Source organism: Callorhinchus milii, unplaced genomic scaffold (genome assembly GCF_018977255.1).
Source record: "Callorhinchus milii isolate IMCB2004 unplaced genomic scaffold, IMCB_Cmil_1.0 Scaffold2, whole genome shotgun sequence".
In the NCBI taxonomy this organism is placed as follows: Eukaryota; Metazoa; Chordata; class Chondrichthyes; order Chimaeriformes; family Callorhinchidae; genus Callorhinchus; species Callorhinchus milii.
The window spans coordinates 48,419,809-48,439,172 of NW_024704743.1; the positions used below are offsets into that span (position 1 = coordinate 48,419,809).

Below are 19,364 nucleotides of genomic sequence, written 5' to 3' on the forward strand. Positions count from 1 at the left end.
ATTAAACTTTTTTTTCCTCAAATAGAGTCATTGAGCTTTACTTATTCAATGAACTGTACATTTACAGTATTAAATAATAAAGAGTGAATTCACAATTTAGTTCCACATCAGCCATGGTCTGTAGACTGGAGTGAGATTTTAAGATATTTTGTATTGATGTTCAAGTGTTTTTTAGCCATAAACAATGGATTTCAGTTTTGTACTTGTGGTCCCAGATAAGTTTCAGGGCATCAGTAAAATACAGATGCAGTGCCACTGGCTATGGAAACCACTTTATTATCATAGTTATCATCATGCATGATAAAACTTCATGTTTGCATTGACATTTGTCTAAAATATGATACCTAGATATTGTTTAGTGTACCAAAGAATGAAATCTGTAATTTAAATATGAATCTAACTATGAATCTCAATTAAGATATTTTAGTCCACTGTTTATCAACGATAATGGATTATAAAAGTCACAATATATAACCTACTTAATAACAGAATGTGTCAAAACCACCATGTGGTGCGTGTGCTTTTTTAAAAAAGACAGACAGCCACTCTGTTTGCCATCATTTTGTTTTGCAATTATTTTTGTAAGAAAGGTGAATTCCTCTGGAAGCAGTACATCTTCTGCCCTGCAGCTAGTTCAACATGCAGTTATTTTATTTCTCTAGATTATGTTGCTTGTGCTTTTATACTGGAATCGCACTGCAGCCTTGGCTGTCTGAAATTACTACATGAGTGAAAACAGCTTTGTAGCAGTAATTACCTAAGCCTTGTCAGATGTTAACAACAAGACTCTTTGCCAGTAGTAACCAAGGTAATTGTACAATTCCATTTTATATATTAAATGATTAATAGAAAACCATTTTAATATGCTATAAACTGATATATCTTATAAAATAACTGAAGTTGTTTCTGGTTATTAATGGGTTCTTTATTTTCTGAACGTGGTTAATTAAATCTTTTCCCTTCCATGTGCAATCATATATGCATGTATGTGTGTTTGTGCTATATTCTGACATGAAGGGTTTTATGCATTGAGGGATACCAGATGGCTTACTCACACATACCTGAGTTGCTGCATGCTGTCTGGAGACTAGACCCAGGCTATGCACTTTTGACAGAACATTATACAGAGACCAGTAAAATATTTTTTGGTTTACATAGGTGTAGGAAACATAATGACTTGACTTGTTCCACACCCTCCATCACAATCTGTTTTTAAATTCTCGCAAGTGGAACCAATAACCAACATCCCCAAGAACCTGTAGATTTGTCTCTAATTAACTGCAATATTCCTCTTCCACAAGTAAGTCTCCAGAAAAGGCTTTCCTCTGTTCTAATGTTTATTTGGGCTGTAGGAGAATGGGGACAGAGGAATGGAGCAAAACATTTTAGCTTTTTGTCAGTTTGACAAATTTTAATGTGTACATGTTATAATAATCTTAGATCTACATATTTGGAAGTGATTTGATCAACATTTCTTTCAGAAATGTATTCTGCTGTGAGCACTGATCATGAGATGGGAAGTCTGAATGAGAAAATTATGCTTCTGAGCATATTAACCATTAGAAGCATATTAATATTATACAATTTCATTTTTGGGATAAAAATCAGTGTTCCATCATAAAGACTTATGGGTTCAAAATAAACAAGGATTTATTTTTAAGTAGCATTCCTTGTGTAATATTTTGGGGCTTTAAATACTTATTTAATTTTTATCAGCATTGCCTCTTATTTTGTTTGCAACATTATAAAGTTAAATGAACACGACATAAGTCAGCTAACTTCTGCCTAGATTGATTCTTAGGTATTTTGTTTTCAATATTTACACTGATATTTATAGAAACTACATATATCTTTTCTGAAAAAGTTCAATTTAACTAAAAAGACACAGACTGTGGTTTTGTCTTTTTAAGATGTGCTAATGCCAAATCGGTACAGAACTACAATCACAGACTGTGTAACATTATGCATAGTAGAATATATTTGTACACTTGTGCATTTTAAAAATTTTAAATGCAGATTTTAATTGGCTTAATTGGGATTTATTTTGCTCTTAGGGCTCATGCCTTGAATGGTAATGATAAAGCAGAAGGTTGAATGGGATAATTTGCAATGCTTCATTCTGCCTGAATATCCTGCTTTAGGGCTGTCAGAACACAGTAATTAGCCTACGAGATGCTGGAGAACAAGAACCTTTGGAATTTTATGTTTACCTCCATACCCCTATTCTTTCACTGGCAAAATGTAACCCTCTGAAATCTGCAACCTCTTTGAATAGAAAACGGCAGGGATTTCAGATTTTTCTTATTGCTCATTTTGTGTTGTATATTGTGTTGTATATTGCTGTTTTTTGTGTTTTCAGGAAGGGTAAAGATTCTAAAGAGTAAATGTTGATCATTTCCAAATTGCCACATTGATAAGGTGAAACACATTTTGAAATTAATTCACATTGAAATTAACACAAATCAATGTTAGTTTTAATTTAGTAAATTAAATAAATAAAGTCAACACTTGAGAATTCCAGGATCAATAACTTTTAATGCCATGTCATGACTTATAAATCATTTTCAGCTTCTGAAATTTAAGCTATCTTGAAAATACTCTTTGTCATGAATATCTTTATTTGATGAATATTTTCAGTGTTAGGGTTAAATTACACATGTGTAATTTTGCCAGATATAGAAATTAATTTGCATATAATACAAACAGCCAGAGCAATCTCCTCTGTTGAACAGCAATTCCACAACATTTTGGTCTGTAAAGTGCTTATTTAAATTTCAATATCTTATGTTAGAGGGATGTTAAGCAGGATTTGCTGAAAGTGACATTTTTGAGTCATTTTTGTTAATACACAAAATGCTCTCCTTTTGGTTTTGTGCCTACTTTCAGTTCCAAAGGTGTGAATATGTGAACTTCTGCTTATTATTTGCTCCCATTCCCTTAGCCCGTACTACATTAAGACCACTGATGTAGTAGTTGCTGTATGGTAATTTACTGTGCATTTTTTTGTAGTGTAAAAAATTAAACATTTTATCAATTAACCATGAAATAAAACAGTTCTGATGAGTTGAAACTGGGTAGTTTTGAATTGTGAAGTCTGCTTTTGATTACTAGTTCAACCATATTGGTATTGAGAATATTGTGTGATGTTCAGGAAACCAGATGGACCTAATTGTGCATCATGTCAGTACCTTTATCACCAGAAGTTCTGTTTAAGTGAATTTTGCACAAGAATACAAGTAAGACTTGTACCTAATTTTGTCACTTATTTCAAATTTGTTTAGAATGGCTAAATAGCACCACACTGCAGTATCATATTTCAAAATAAGGTTACAGTTCAGCTGTAACAAAATAATCTGCTTTATTGCAAAACATTTTATTTCAAGCTATCAAAGAAAATTTAAATGGTTAAATATTATCATTCAGAGTCTCAGAATCCTTTTTTTTAATTTCACCTTTGATATATTAAAAGATTTGTGCCATAAATGTAATGCAGATTTTTTGTATTGGTCATGTGATGCCTGAAATGCACATAGAGATAAAATGCCTTCACATTGTGGTGATTTCCAGGATTTGTTACCTCTTCTCGTGCTAATGAATTGTTTTTGTAAAAAAACAGTCAATCACTGTGAGCGATGGGTTTTCAACAAATTTTACATTAAATTGTAATCCAATCCCTGATGTTATGATGCATGTTGAATTTTCATAAAGCATTTCAATTATTTCTGTCTTGTATGCTGGCCAGGAGTTTTGCTTTGTTGCTCAGATTGAATGAACTCTCCACTGACTGCACTCTTGTGCTGCTCTTGTCTGTTGCGGCAGAATTCTGTCAATTTTAAACCTCTGCTGGTATTTGCTTTATCATGAAGCAGAATTTGACAATGCCTTTGAATACTGAACAATGGTGGTTTTATTCTGTTCTCATTAAATTGTATTTATTTTAATTTCATTGCAACTTTCTACTATTGAAAACCTCAAAATGATAATCGCTGTAACATTAGAAATGTTTTCGTTACATTTTTGTGTCTGATAGATTTTAAACATACAGGTGAATGAAACTAAGTGCTGTCAAATTTTACATTGTGCTTATTAGTGCATTTTAATACTCTTCAAGTTTTATGTAATGGATCCCTGCAGTGTTTAGATGTAGTAATTAAAATGGTCAAACTTTCAACGTCAAAAGTTTATTTTGGGGTTGAGCAGTTTAACTTTATTGTAGTTTAAACAGGGCTGTCATTGCTAAACTTATTTTAAATACTGTTATACTGATGTGTATATTTTTGTTCATATTTTAGGAATATAATTCATTGGGGTGGTGGGTAGGAGAAATGAAGGGAACTATTGGCTTGGTGCCTAAAGTGTACCTAATGGAGATGTACGACATTTGAGAAGGCCTGGGTAAGTACATTTTAATTGAATCTGAGTATAATAGACCATAAGTACTTTATTCCAGTATCATTTATATAGCAAACATTCTTGTCAGGGATTCATCCTGTAGTTCTAAGATGTATTGTTTCTGGGGAGGGTTATATGTTTTGGAGGCAGACTTCTGAATCTTCATGTTGTGAACTGTCAAAATATTTCCCAAGGAATAATTTACTGAATGAGAAAAAGAACTGATATGGGGTCTGTTTCTGCATTTTATTGATTTAATGCACTTCTTTTACTCAGTGTGGCTAAATGAGGATATTTCACCTGTCAAATATTTCTGAAAAATATCTTCATGAAGAAATACTCTATCTGTACCACACAGATTGCATCAGATTGACCTACTTTTACAAGAAACTAACTCTTCTTTCCACTCTTGCAGCAATACATTCAGACTAGTATATTCCTTTGGGATACTAAAAATGTACAACATAAAGGAGAAACATGTTACATAAAATGAACACTGGTGTAGATGCTGATTGCTTGCTTTTTTTTCTAATTTTCAGTAACTTGTGGAATTACTCTTTAGATCTCATGGTACATTGTTTATTTCCCATTAGCAAAACATTCCCACAAGAGTACAAAAGGAGAATGGTATTATACTGTACTTGACTCACATATTACACAACAACAACAACAAGATTCCATTTATTGAGCGCCTTTCACGTCGGGAGGACGTCCCAAGGCGCTGTACAGTTGAAATTAGAGTAAAAACATGCCACAAAATAATTTAATGTTTTGGAATGTTTATCAAAATTACACAAAGTAATCAGGTGTGTGAGAAATAAATCCGGTATTATAGCATATTTTATCTAATCCTGTAATTTTGTGTAGCGATTCATGTTCCCATTTGGAAAAAAACATTTACTTCGCAAAAATGTTTATGAACGTCATAGACGAATAAATTATTATTAGAATATGGTCTGTGGCTTATTTATTTCATATCGATCCAATTTGTTTTCCAGAGAAAGGATTCGGCCAAATTTTTACAGTATACTGTAGATTTACTACAGTATACTGTAAGAAAACACTAGATGGCAGTAGTTTTCTATTGCTTCATAACTGTTTTCTTCTTTTTTTCTACCAACCCCCCTCCCCCCCACTGTCACACACACTAGAACCCACCCACCTATAATGAGGGCTTGTGTGTACAAGAGAAAAAAAATTAAAAAATGGATTAAAGGCAGGGCAAGGCATGACTATCCTTGGCCAGGAGAGGGAGTTCTCATCCACCACTATGGTGCTTCAGCTCCGCAATTTATTTTATAACAAAGATAACATCATCTTATTAACAATATAATCTATCCTCTTGCCACAGATGTGAAATCGAGAAGCAGTTAAGTGTTTAATTAAATTATTTCCTCGTTATTGTAATTATCTTTCATCATTTCACTGATACATTATTTTTATTTTTCTCTGCTTATGCAGCATTATGAACTATAGCTCCCAGGGATTTCACACTGGTTTGGTATAATGACATCTTTGCTAAATATGTAGCTAATATGTTTGCACTGGTTTCTAAGACTTGTCATTATAACTTAATTAATTGTATTTTTTTTAAAAACTTTAAAATGTAAGGTGTGACTACTGTGTATTTTCCCCTTCCCAGTCTGTCTAGAAGTAACTGTAAGCACTGTTTTCTGTCTTGTCTGTTCTACTTTATTGAATCTTGTTCTAATGTTCCAGTCTGCAGATTTTAAGGTTCAAATAAAGTTTAATTGTGTGCAAACTGTTGTTATGCTAATAATTTAAATGCCTGCTGTGTAACTAATGAAATTACTGTGTTATGATTAATTTGGAAACTGGTATGTTGATTGTAGTAATTGAACACAACAAGGTGAAGTAAATGATTACAATACCATATGGCCTGTTAATCTCAAAATTTAAAGAGGATGAACTATTTTCTTGCAAAGGTTTTATTTGTATGCTTGTATTCTTTACAAATACAATAATGCCAAATTGTAATTCTATTCAAAATATTTTGCTATCATAAAGTTTTGCTTTGACCATACTTGTGTAAGTTGGCAATTGCTTTTAACTTTTGCTGTTGAATATTGTTAAACTCAGAATTAGCAAATGTTTGTTTTAAAATCTGCTTTGTTTAACATGATTCCCAAATAAAATACTTGTATTGAAGTACCTCTATGTTTTACAACTGACTGATTGCACTTGTTTTCTATGGATGATAATTAATGCCACACATAATGCAGTTCTGCACATCTGTTTGAGTGTTCTTGCTATAACTTGTGAGGAATATCCTGTTCAAAGCAATTACAGAAGCAGTAATATTAGGTATTGATAGAACCAGATCCAGTAAAATTAATCATTCTACAGAAGATGCACATTGTTACTAACACCTAAAAAAAAGTTTGTAATGTTTATATATTAAACAGTCATTTCACTATTTCACAAGTTTTTTTAAAATTCCTAGTTTTATTTAATTCCCTTGGTTAATTGACTTTAGAATTATCTGTATAATACAATGTTAAATATATTTATCATGCAGAGTATCACACATATGAAAAATGTAACAGATAATAAAGCTTAGAAGATCAAAGAGAAATCAAGAATTATGGTTTCCTGGAGACAATTGTGTTCAAAGAGAAGTCTAGGTTTCTGGTGTTATTGAAGGGGTTAACAAAGAATAAAACAGTGCCAGGCTTATTAAGACATTTTAATTGTATTTTTCCTCTTAATTCATCACTGCCAACAGTTACAATTTTCAGGGAATGAGTCTTGTTTATACAAATCGCACATCATTTATTATTTTGTGATTTTAATGCCTCTCCATAAAGTACATGCTACAAACAATTACTAACTAGCACTGGGTATAATTTTATAAGCAGCATTTAGTTATGAAACTAGAATGGTTCAGTCATTTTCTGTTTAATGGAAATGTACATTATGTAATAAAGATGTGATGCACCAAGAAAGTTAAACATTGACTCTACATGTGGCAGAAGGTTCTGTTTTCTTTTCCAATTCTGAATCTTATTCCACCAATTTCTGAATGGCTCAGTAAAGATAAATCAGCAGTACGCTTAATTCTCAGCACAATTTGATGTGATCATATTTATTAGACTGGTATGCACTCTTGAGTTTAGACATTTTTGTCAAAGTAATTTAATTTCCTATTTGTTCTAGATAAATTGCTTCCATCTTGATCTATTTATTTATTTTCTATCAGAAAGTTATATTATGGTAAGAATTTTTTTGATTTTAAAAAGATTTCAATTTAATTTTTGAGTTACGCCTGCTGATATGTCATGAGGATTATGGCAAGAAAGCTCTATCAAATCAGATAAACTGAACCCAATTATGCATTCGCAGAATGAATTAAAATATTTGCAAAGCAAAAATGCAAGGGAAGCTGTTATACACAAATAAAAACTTGTAGAATATATAAGAGATATCGGCTCCCCCAAAAATAAAATGTTGTTTTCCACAATCATCCTAGTTTTGATTTTTCAATTTTTATAAAACTATAATTGAAGAAGATCTCTGATCAGTTTGATAAAGGTTATCACCACTTTGCTCCAAAGGAAGCTGTGCATTCTAAGGTAACTTACCTTAATATTGGTGCAGTAGTTATCTTATATTTTGCTATCGAGACATTGTCAGTCAGTCTCTTAATGTATTTCATTTGGAAGATTTTAGAAAATGTTAAATTGTAATGGGAGAATAAAATAAAATAGCAAAACTGTCACACTTTATTTACTATAGGACTGTTCTAATTTGTAAATCTATAATATGGCAAATCTATAATATAGAAATATTTTGTGTCTCAATGATCATTGTGTCATCTTATTAAGGAAGCATCTAGAGCAATCCAGAATTTCATTAGATTTATTGAATTTTGGATTTTTCAGATTAAAATAGCTTTATTTTAAATCTGAAATTCAGAGCGGGTCAAACATGATAGGTAATAGGTATTTTTCCTGGGTTTCTTTTTCCCTTTTTATGGGCCTGGTAATGGAACAATATATTAAGAACCAATTGAATAGGATGTGATGTAGTAAAGAACTGCAATGGTTTCTATACCACAATATATCTTTCTTTAATGAATCTGACAATAGTGTCTACAGAGAAGTACAATGCCAATAAATGTTCTGGGGATAATTTGAATGACAGTGTCATGAATACTAACATGTAGTTATTATTTCATTACTATTAATACAGACGAAATTGCTGCAGATTTGAAAATTCTGTACTGTATATAGATTAGAATTCTCCTAAACAAAGAGAGGTTGTTTCCAAGAATTGAGTCAAATGTTCATCTGTAGTCTGCAGCACACAAAGTAATACGTTGGATCCCTGTGGTTGTGACTCGCGGTGCTGATCATCTGTTCGTTCTTCAGGGGGCTTCTCCAAACAGCAGTACATGAGGTGAGGAGGATAAGCTTGAGAAGGAGAGGGTGTATTTGCAGCTGAAGAGCAGTATTAACAACAGATTTCAAGGAAATGCCAACCTTTGCTATTGCAATGAAATTATCAGTGCAAAATGGTGTTGGGAGCAGGAGCGAAGTCTTTGCCAGACAGATGGCACACCCTGCTGTGTATTTGATTGAAAAAGAAGGGTAACATTTGCAGGGATGTCAAAAGGATGGTGATCAGCTGAACAAATTGGTCTCAGAAGTGCACCATTGCAGGAATTAACCCTGCTGCAGGGTACATCAGGAGCTGTATTTCAAAACAGCCCCTGTTTGCAATTTTTTTAACTTTCAGGAATATTCGTCACAATAAATGTAGGATAGTGGGAAGGGGGAGGTGGGGGCAAGACTACTTGAGATCTATTGGGCACTATTGGCATCCGATGTAATTTATTACAGTAGCACTTTTTTTTCATCTCCAAAGGCAAGGAGGAAATTTTTAGAAATGATCCAGAATTGTATTGCACTTCAGTGGTTCGGGTCTCAGATGCTTACATTAACTGGAATTCATGTGCGTTTGCAGGGAAAAATGGAAACTGTACACCAAGTAATCACAGAGGTGCAATTGAATAAAGCAAGATATTAACAGCAAAAATCTCATCATACCTACATTCTGCTCACAGTATAAACATAGTGCAGTTGGAATGGGTTTTGCTCGTCTCAGCTGGCAGGCTGATTCCGCTTCAGTAAAGACAAGGTACGGAAATGTCCTTTGGGTGACATTCAAAACTCGATATAAATCCTGTGCTTTATGAGACTGCAGTGCAATAAATTACTTAGCCTAATTGTAGATGTAATGAATTACCATAATTAGTCATGGGCTACATTAAATTAATCAGCATGGTACATTATTTTGCTAAATTACATCCTTGCCTTCAGAAGCCACCAGTGCAGCAATCAGTGTTTCTTCCAAGAGGGAATGATGCCATAATGAGAAGCCTTTCTGCTCCTAGAACTGTGACAGGATATGAATTTTGATAGGAGACAGGAAGAGTTTTAGACACTGGAGCCTCAACTTCTGCCTGGAGTGTCTGTGGTAGTTAATGATACTTCAGTCCTCCTGCAGGGAGCAGTGGACTGTGTCTGAGAAGGCTGGAGAAGATTCTCCTTACGTGGAAAGAATTCATACTTAGATGAAGCTTTAAAGCAAATGATGCTGCTAATAAAGCATAGGAAAATGAAGGGTTGGGTGGTGCAAACAGGAGTATTTTGTGGAAATGAGAGAAAGAAGAAGCTACCGAGCACAACTGTAAAAATTTGCATGAGGATGCAAAAAAAAACTTTTAATGTGGTAATTTATGCTTTTCCTGGTGGGAATCTGTTTAATTAGTGCTATGAGGTATTGGATTTCAGCTTATCATGCACATTGTTTTCCAGCTGTACAGGCAATTGCCAAGTTTATAATGGCTTGACCCTGTTCTGTATAACAGCAGTAAATTGCAACACATACATTGAGTGGAGGCAAAGGGCTCATTCTGTTGGGTTTTTTTGCTGTCACATCTTCCTGGGCTGGGGATTAATGGTGTGATGTTAAACATCTGTCCCTTGTCTTTTGGGGAGGTAAACAGAGTGAGGCAATCTCGTGCCATCTACTAAAAGGTCTTGGATGGGAGAGTCCATCCCACAATTTTCATCGTGGCATCTAGATGTATTACTTTTTTATGCCAAACCCTGGAGCACTAAGGGACCTATAAATAGGCTGCATTTGGCAGCTTGGAGAAGGAGAAAAGATTTCCTCAAGACATTAGTTTTGCTAAAAGATTCATCAGTACTTGCAGTCAAGAAATAAATCTTTTACACATGTCCATCTTTATAACTAGAATAGTCAGCTTTCTAAGTTTTATTTCAGCCGTAGGTGCAATCATTACATTGAGCAGTTTCACAGGAGGACAAAGAAGAGAATCAGTCTACTTTCCGATTTTTAAATGCAAACTCTGGATGATGCATGACACAGGAGTAACGTGTAAGTTGGTACTATGGTGGTACAAAACAGAAATAGGCTAAGCAAACTACTTTGGTGATGTTGCAAATTTAATCTGGTTTCCTGGGGGGGGAAATGATCTAAATGGCGTTTTTGTATAAATGTACATAGGTATATTTTGTTTGGGCTTTTAGCATTAAGTATACTTTTAAGTAGCGATCATTATTTTTAATGGCAGCTTTCAAATCCGTAGGTGCAATCACAACAAACTTTAGAGTGGATACAATACATTTGAAAGCAGCAAACGAGACCACAAACACACAAATTGTAGGATATAAGCAGTTAGTGGATTAGACTGTTTATTTAATTACATATTAAGTGCAATTTTAAAAAATGCAGTCAACTGATAAAATCAATCCAATCGATTTTCCCATGTGCCTAATTTAATTTATAAGTAATACATCAGGACTGTGGAGTTTTGTTTAGAATAATAATACTTGCATCTGATAATTGTGCCTTATCACATCTAAATGTTTGAAAAGCACGATGATTAGACTGGCTTTGGAGGTCATGGAGAAATTTAGCAGCATTTTCCTCCAGGAAATCAAATACATGGTCTGGAAGGAGTCAGGCAAATAGTCCTTTCTAGTTCCTTGTTTATGTAACAAGAAAAAGTGGTGTTATCAGCTACAATTTTGTTGTTTTACCCCAGTGGACATCTACAGATCACTGAAGCGACGAGTAGCTGTGGTTTTAGCAGCAAAAAGTCATCTATTGCAAATCTAATGACATTTTTGAGGTGGTTGCTGAATTGATATGAACTCACCTCTTTTATTGATGTAGGAGCAACATCTGTCGACATCAGACTTGAATGCTGCATGTTCATAACTATGGTTCATTTAATCAACAGCTACTCCCACCATTCCTTAAAGTGATTTTTATACATAATTTATTTTGTTTTAATCCTGGGCTGAATTTTTTTTTTTAAAAATGAAAGCGGTATGCATCACTTGCAAATGCTCAAATATGTCTTTAAAAATTCTCAGTTTTACTTTATTTCTCCAGCTACAGTTGCTCATGGCTGTTAAAATGGTTAAATGCACCACCCAGTGTGCTGAGCCACACAGACCAGAAATATTGCAAGGTTTAAGTATATGATTAACTTTCCTGACCTCATAGGGTGGAGTGATGACAATTGGGGATATTGGAATGGGCCTCAGTACCCCTGAGCTAGGAAAAGGAAAGGTCAACCAGGGTTCCTGTCTGGGAAAATGGGTCTCAAACAAGCCATCCTAAACACAACTGGGTTTGTCTGTGATGCCCCCAAATAGCCCATTAAGAGGCACCCGGGTTGATGTGTTGATTTTCCTCTTCTTTGCTCATTGTGGGGAAAGGCATTCAGAGCCTTCTCTCTCCCCACCCCCAACCATCTTCACTGTGTATCATGGTGCAGTCTTAATTCATAATCCCCTGTGCCACCAGCCTGCCCTCAGATATGATTTTAGCAGGGGAGGGACATCAAATTTGCAAGTTGGGCTAACCATGTGTTAACACCTCATAATAATAATAGTCCTTGCTTTTGATATAGCACCTTAACACATCATTGAGGCGTCTCAAAGTGCTTCATAGGATATTACTGTGAAGCACAAACAAATAGAGACAAGAGGGTGTTACCAATGCATTTTATTATGTTATTAACCAATGTAACATGCAGAAACACCAATAATCTTTTATTGCTTGTTAACTGCATATTTAAAGGCACCTGTTTTTCCTCTGTACACATGGCTGCTCCAACTCCCAAATTGGAATCCGAAGTTTTTATAGTTGGAAATTCTGAGTCTGTAAGCTCTAATAATAATTAAACTATTGAAATAGCAGGTGAGCTTTCTGCATCAATGTTTAGATTTCCAATTATTGTAAATTGAGAATTGTGGAATTTTCTTTGGTGTGCAGCCATCCATGTTTATAAGCATTATTTGATCACAACACTGATTTATAAAATAGCACACTACTTTTGAGAAAATATTTTGTGGGAAAATGGATAATTTAATGTATGTTTATGCCTTAAATATTGATTAAGTCCTTTACTCCTATTATGTACGTCTTTACCAAAGATATTCCATTATTCCATTGTAATCTTACATCTGGATCCAGACTTCTATGTGTTATGGTTGTACTTTTTCCCCCCACATTTAACCTTTCAAAAAATGTTTTCTTACTTGCAATCAGAGAACAAAAAATCTTGCAATGTAAGCCTATTTCAACTAAATTAGAATTGTGATTCAGATTATATCTGGAAAGCAAAAATAATCCATAAGTGTGTGGATAAAACAGCAGAAGCCACATTAAATGGAAGCTTTATATTAACCTCTGTATGCTTAGATAATTCAAGCTAATTAGGTGTCTGTGTAAATGTGCATCTGCAAAATTCTTGAATATTTTTCTCAATTTGCCAAAGGAATAATGTTTTGATTACAGTATAATTTTGTAACTTTAGGATTCCTTTCGTACTATTTCATAATATATTCCAAATCTGGCAATTGTGATTTTTCCATTCCCCAAAGCTAATCATCATTTGAATAATAAACGTCACAGTAAACTGTTGTCCACAGCAACATTAATTGGGCATTATGAAATACTATTTAAAAGGATCTTTTATTTATGCTTCAAAGAAAATAAATTCAAGCTCCTTTTTCTCTCCTGATAAAAAAAATCAATGCACTGAATCTGTTCCAACCAATTAGAAACAGAGTGACAGTGAAATACTGAGCACTGACTAAATGGGGAAGAGAAGAGAGTGGGGTGGGTGGGGCGGAGATTAACAAACTGAACAACGCTGGCAGAATCATGCACGGTTTACTGTTGTGTGGCTCCACCTGTAGAAAGAAAAGACCGCTATCCTGCTTATTGACCTGTTCATTGGACTGAGGGTTCAAGTAGTGGTTGCTAGCTCTAAAGGTGCTTAACGCTGCGAATAAATCATTTTCCAGAAACATAAATAATGTGATGCCCTTGTGGCAATGCTGGGATGCATTTGATCTCTTAACCCAAGGTGTCAAAGTGTGGAATACAGCCAGCAAACATGAGATGACCTCCACAATGAGATGCATGGCATTGCTAATTGGCCTGTAACTGGGATATAATGGAAATGACTAGTTTTTTTTAAAATCAGTGAGTTGGTTGTTTTGCTTGGTGTAATAGATGCTGTCACCCAGAAGTCTAATGTTAGTTATTGTAAGTGAGTGACAATCTCCACATCTTATCTGCAAAATGCTTGGGTATTACCTTTAAACCTTGCACTGTTGGCTTCAGAACAGCCACACATACACTACGCTTAGCTCATCAGCATAAAAGACTGCCTTGGATTTGATTGACGATAATTAGTTTTCAACTGCCTTCTGATGCAGAAATATGCGAATGTTCAGCAAAGCCAATCCTACCCCTGTTCATTCCCTTCGGAATTAAAGTGTATTGATCTATACTTTTTTTTCGAAAAAAGTCGACTCAGTGATTTGTATCCAGTCACTATTAGAAGGAGCAGGATGCTGATGTCAAGTCATACATTTCAGTGTTGCAATAGTACAATGAACAGTTCTTCTCTGCATGTAATATTTTATACCACTCCACATGATTTTAATGAAATACTAATATGGACGGACAGTTTTTATCTACATTAGCTGATGATCGATCATCAGTGCCATGCCTTCACTTCTGGAGCACTGAAATCTTGGCGTTGTGCAAATAGTGTCACTGACCTCCACTGCCTTCTGCAATTGCAGAACAGTTTTACAGTTTGGACAAACGTCATTGCTCTGGGTTGTGTGTTGCTGCTGTTACATTGGGCTAGTCCACTGAGTTTAATGGGGAACAGGGTAATATTGCAATCTGAACCGCTTAAGTGCATTCAGTGTTTCATGTGACCCCTCCCCCCTAGTCCCCACGCTTACATCTTTCTGACACTTCCCTGTCAAGGAACAGAAGGAACTCTGATGCTTTTATGGTTATAGCCTAAAACATGCAATTACTGAGTTCACCGTTACAACCAAATTAGTAGGCTGGAGAAGATTGTCAAGAGAGCCAGATATTGATGGTTGAAAGGCTTTTACCAAATCTCTGCCTGTAATATATAAAGCTCCGTTAATTCTTAATGTAAGAAAGTGGCCAGTGCCATCTGTCAGCTAAACCCCATGACCTGTGAATACAGGTAAAATTAAAATGATGGAAGACAAATTTACTTTCTGTTTGGGCTTCAGATGATTTTGCTGTGGTTTGAATAGATTACAAATACATTTAAATTGCATGTTTTTATTGTATAGAAGGCGATTAGTCCACACACAATGTGCAGAATTTAACCTTTCAATTTGAATTCCTTGTATTTGCATTTCGTTGCGTTTGAAATCTGAAACAAGCTTAGATTTCAAAGCTCTTGATTTCCAGATCTCGGAAATCCACATTCTAATTGAGATTATATTTGCAACTTTCTTTAATGAGGATGCTGGATATTTTTAAACTGCTCTACTTTGTACTAAAAACTATGGAGAGAGTGGTCATGCAGCATAATTGAGTGATACATGGGCCATAGTAGCTTTAGGAGGTTACCTGCTATTCCTCTTGGCATCTGAGGCCTGCAATGTCTCATATTCTTAACCTTAAGACCAATATCATAAAAGTTATGATCATGCAGAAGTTTTGAATTTTTTTAAATTCAGTTTCAATTTGGAATTCGGCTTTCTATCGTTCTAACCGATTTTAAAATTAAAGTTGAATTCTACACAATCTTAATTGTCTGAAGACCAGGATTACCAGGAGAGACACTGTGGGCATCTGCTGGCCACATAATGGAAATGGTCCATTATTTAGTAAGTACTTCCCAAATTATTTTTGAAAAAATATTCCTGTTTGTCTCGTGCCCTGTGTGCAACATTGGAACATAAAGAAATACCCACAGCAGTAAATTTGGGAAATATCTGTTCGGATACAAATTGAGTTCATTTGGATCAATATAGATTCTGAACCTCATTGAAGCTCATCCTAAATCAAAACCTTGTTTGTTTCTCTTGTTAGAAATTCCATCTATTAACACCTCAAACAAAAATCAATCTGGTATTGCTCTGAGAATCTCAATGTTCTTGCAGTTATTGATGGATTTTTTAAAATAGCAATCTAATTTTCTTTTTTATTGTTTCATACTATTTTATATTCCCATTTCTGCTTCCTTCCAATCCCCATGCATCTTACTTTACAGCACAGTATTATCTTGAATCCAGAGCTGCAGACCTGTATTCCCAACAACAGTGCTATGTTGGGTGCGACTGGCTTCCCTATCAATTTTTCCCTTTGTCTTCAACTCTCTCCCTTTTCCTCTCCCGTGAAAATGTATTTTAGCAGTACACGGTACCTAGCAGAAAGCATAAATTCACTTACTCAACATAGCTGAGTTTGAATATCAGTCAAGACTGAGAACTCCAGTGTTAGTGCTTTCAGGCCACCAGAGACATTAGAATTTCTGAAACAATATACAGAATTGGTAGATATCTCATTATGGTTACAAATCAGTTGTATTAAAATCTCGTTGCCCCACATCTCTGCCCAATCCTATGAATGTTCAGGCCGAGGAGTGTTGAAATCAACGCTGGCATCACAGTCACTTTAAACAGGTTAAGTGCCCTTTAAGTACTTCCACACAAAAAACATGAATGGAGGCTTGTAAATAGAAGGCTACTATGCGCTAATTATTATCAATATGTTTACTATAGGAAAATCATTGAATATCAGAATCAAGATAAAATGGCCCTCAGTGTTCAATGCTTTGACAGAAAGTGTTGACGATCAGCTGTGCTAATAGTTAACAGGTAAAATTAGAATACGTGTTAATACCTTTAATACGTGTTAAACAGTGGGCTCTATTCTGGGAAGCAGTCGTCACACACGTTTATTTTTGGGGGCGGGTGCTCACTTTTAATGCACTGCACGCTTGTCAGATTAATGAAACACTTTGTAAGCATTTCCAAGGTAACGTCTTTAAATGGGAGAGTAACCAGAGCTGGAGACAGCATACCCCAAGCTGTGTTTGTAACATCATGAAAAGTCTGTGCGTTTGTAGTTTGTGTAAGATTATTGTTACAGGATTGTAACTACAGGGTATGTATAATTCATAGGTGAGGTTCAGCTTGGTTCACATGAACAATTTCAAACCTTCCTTCACTGATTAAAAATGTAAAAAAAATAAAATGCACATCTGATTTTATCCTGATCTACGTACAAGACATGGGGTCATCCTGCCCTGAAATGCAGATTGTGTCTGAACAAACCTGAAGCAATTATGTCTCTCGGAACTTGTTCTCTCTTGTGACCATTGACATCTAACGCCTGCACTGAAAAGCACCACCAGATTAACCACCCCCACAGCCACCCCACCACCACCCCACATACACACAAACACACCAAAAATTAGCTTATAAATATTACAAGTGATAAGAACGATCTGTTACCATTAAATTATGAGCTGCTCAGATTTTACTCTCGTTTTTCAATGCTCTCTGAACCCTGGAATGCTGAAAATGCAGAGCAGGTAAATCAACATCTAAAAAAGAGAGACAAGTTAATGGTCGAGTTATGACCTTTCAGTAGTTCTGCAGACGTTAACCTGAAACTCACTTTTGGCTTTCTCTTTCAGACCCCTGATATATCCACTGCTGTGCATTTCCAGCCTTTTCTGTTTTTATTTAACATTTCCAGCCTTTGCAGTTTTTCATGTTACCTTTCACATAAGCAAACATCCAACCCTATTGTCCAAACCATTATATCTGAACCACCCTTGTGTTTGGCCGCGAAGTAGGAAAAGAGGTCAATCATTCAACAACTTGAACTTTTGGACCAACTTGTTTGACTCGACCTTTTAGATAATCTAGATGCAGGTAATGATTTGTGTTTTTAAAAAAAACAATTCTGTCAACAGTAAGTTCCTTTTCATTGAGAATAGCTGGATTTACTGACCCAGTAATGCAACGTGACATTGCCCACATATAGTGTAGTTGTTTGTCTGAGGCTGAGTTTGTTCAGCGAATGTTGGAGTGTAAATTAGCTGGCTGACCTAGTGTTTGGACAAACCTGGACAGTAATTACATTGGCTGTTGTTTCACTCATTAGCAACATTTTACGCAGCGTTGCACTACACATCATTCATGTGAACACACAACACCGACAGCAACCCATAGTATGGGGTTTCATGGTGTCTGCTTTTTCTCCACTGCTCTGCCAATCGTCCCCAAAATTTGACAAACTATTGGTTCATACATCTCCGTACCTGCAGAGTGTTTGTTTTGACTTCAAAGTGTCCTAAATGAGGAAATGCTAGAGTATATAGTGGTGTTTCTGGCTGGTTAAGCTAAAATGAACACAATGTCCCATAGTTAGAGGCTCAAAGAGAGCACTGTTGTAAAGTATATGGTTTGTGAAGGTTTTAGGGCACCTTTTGGGTTCTTTGTGCAAGATGTCAAGGTCATGGTAAGAAGAAGTGCCACCCACTTTGCTAGCTTTGCAGACATTCTCTTTCTAATATTGTTTTCCAATGGAGAAGGTTCCGGGAGAAATGAGGTTGTGAGCCAGAAAGAAATTGCTTCAATCAGCACTGATGCTTAATGACTGTTAATGGGAAATGGAGATAGGATAGTAAGTGCTACTTTGATTAATAAGTGAACTGCATAGAATTTAAATTGTGCCACTGATGGATTATTTTCTTCAAGCTTGATAAGCAGTTCTCATTTGTTCTTAAATTTGGTCAATACTGTTAAAGACGGCAAATGAAGTATAATTAATGCTGTTGCTATTACTCAAACCAAGTGTTACTAGGAAGCATGTAATGTATACAAAATTTTAGAGGTTCAAAAAAAAGACTTTAATACTTATAGAATATTGGAATATTCTATAAGTACTAAAGTCAAGAGCAATTATATGTTTTACTCTGTCGAGAGCAATTATATTTTAAGATGAGAAATAAATGTTATATTCAGCGTTATTGTAACTTAGTTACTAAAATTCCTATTAATCAGTCATTTAACATATGGCGATGGATACATATTCTTGTTTGGTTGATTTATTCTCCTTAAATGATGAATAAATGAGGGCACAATATAGCTATCTTTCTGAAACACTTCAACATGATGGTAGTCTATTCTCCTGCTGTTTGGTATGTGACCCAATGAGGTGGTGGGAGATGGGTTCATCATGTCAAATCTTCATGTAAGAGCTTCTAGTTTCTGCTGAATAATGATGGGGGTGGGGACTGGGCAGCAAGGCCCTTCCCCACAAAGACACACAGTCATCCCACATTATTCCTGTGCATCACCCAGCAGACTCAGCAAACAATTACACACCATCATTGGTAGAAAACTGCAATAGAGTTTGCCCATCATTCAGCGAATAAGAGCAAGATGGGAGTGGTGGGCACAAGGAAGCACTTTAATGAAAGGTATTTCTTGTGTGCTATAGTGATAGAAGACAGATGATTTTAGCAGCGCTAGATGCAGCTTCATTTGACTGGTTAGATACACGACACAGTGTGTTCTTAGGTTTTCTTCTCCACCTGT

At 35.3% G+C, this 19,364-nt stretch overlaps 1 protein-coding gene across 1 annotated transcript in view; it reads left to right on the forward strand.

Annotated features, from left to right (window-relative positions):
• skap2 (src kinase associated phosphoprotein 2) overlaps window positions 1–6,307 on the forward strand; it is a 144,908-nt gene extending 138,601 nt beyond the window's left edge. The window contains exons 12-13 of the mRNA XM_007900498.2: window positions 4,293–4,395; window positions 4,669–6,307. Coding sequence (XP_007898689.1) covers window positions 4,293–4,385 — 93 coding nt within the window. The 3' untranslated portion in view covers window positions 4,386–4,395; window positions 4,669–6,307. The remainder of the gene's footprint in view (window positions 1–4,292; window positions 4,396–4,668) is intronic.
• The last annotated feature ends 13,057 nt before the right edge of the window (window positions 6,308–19,364 follow it).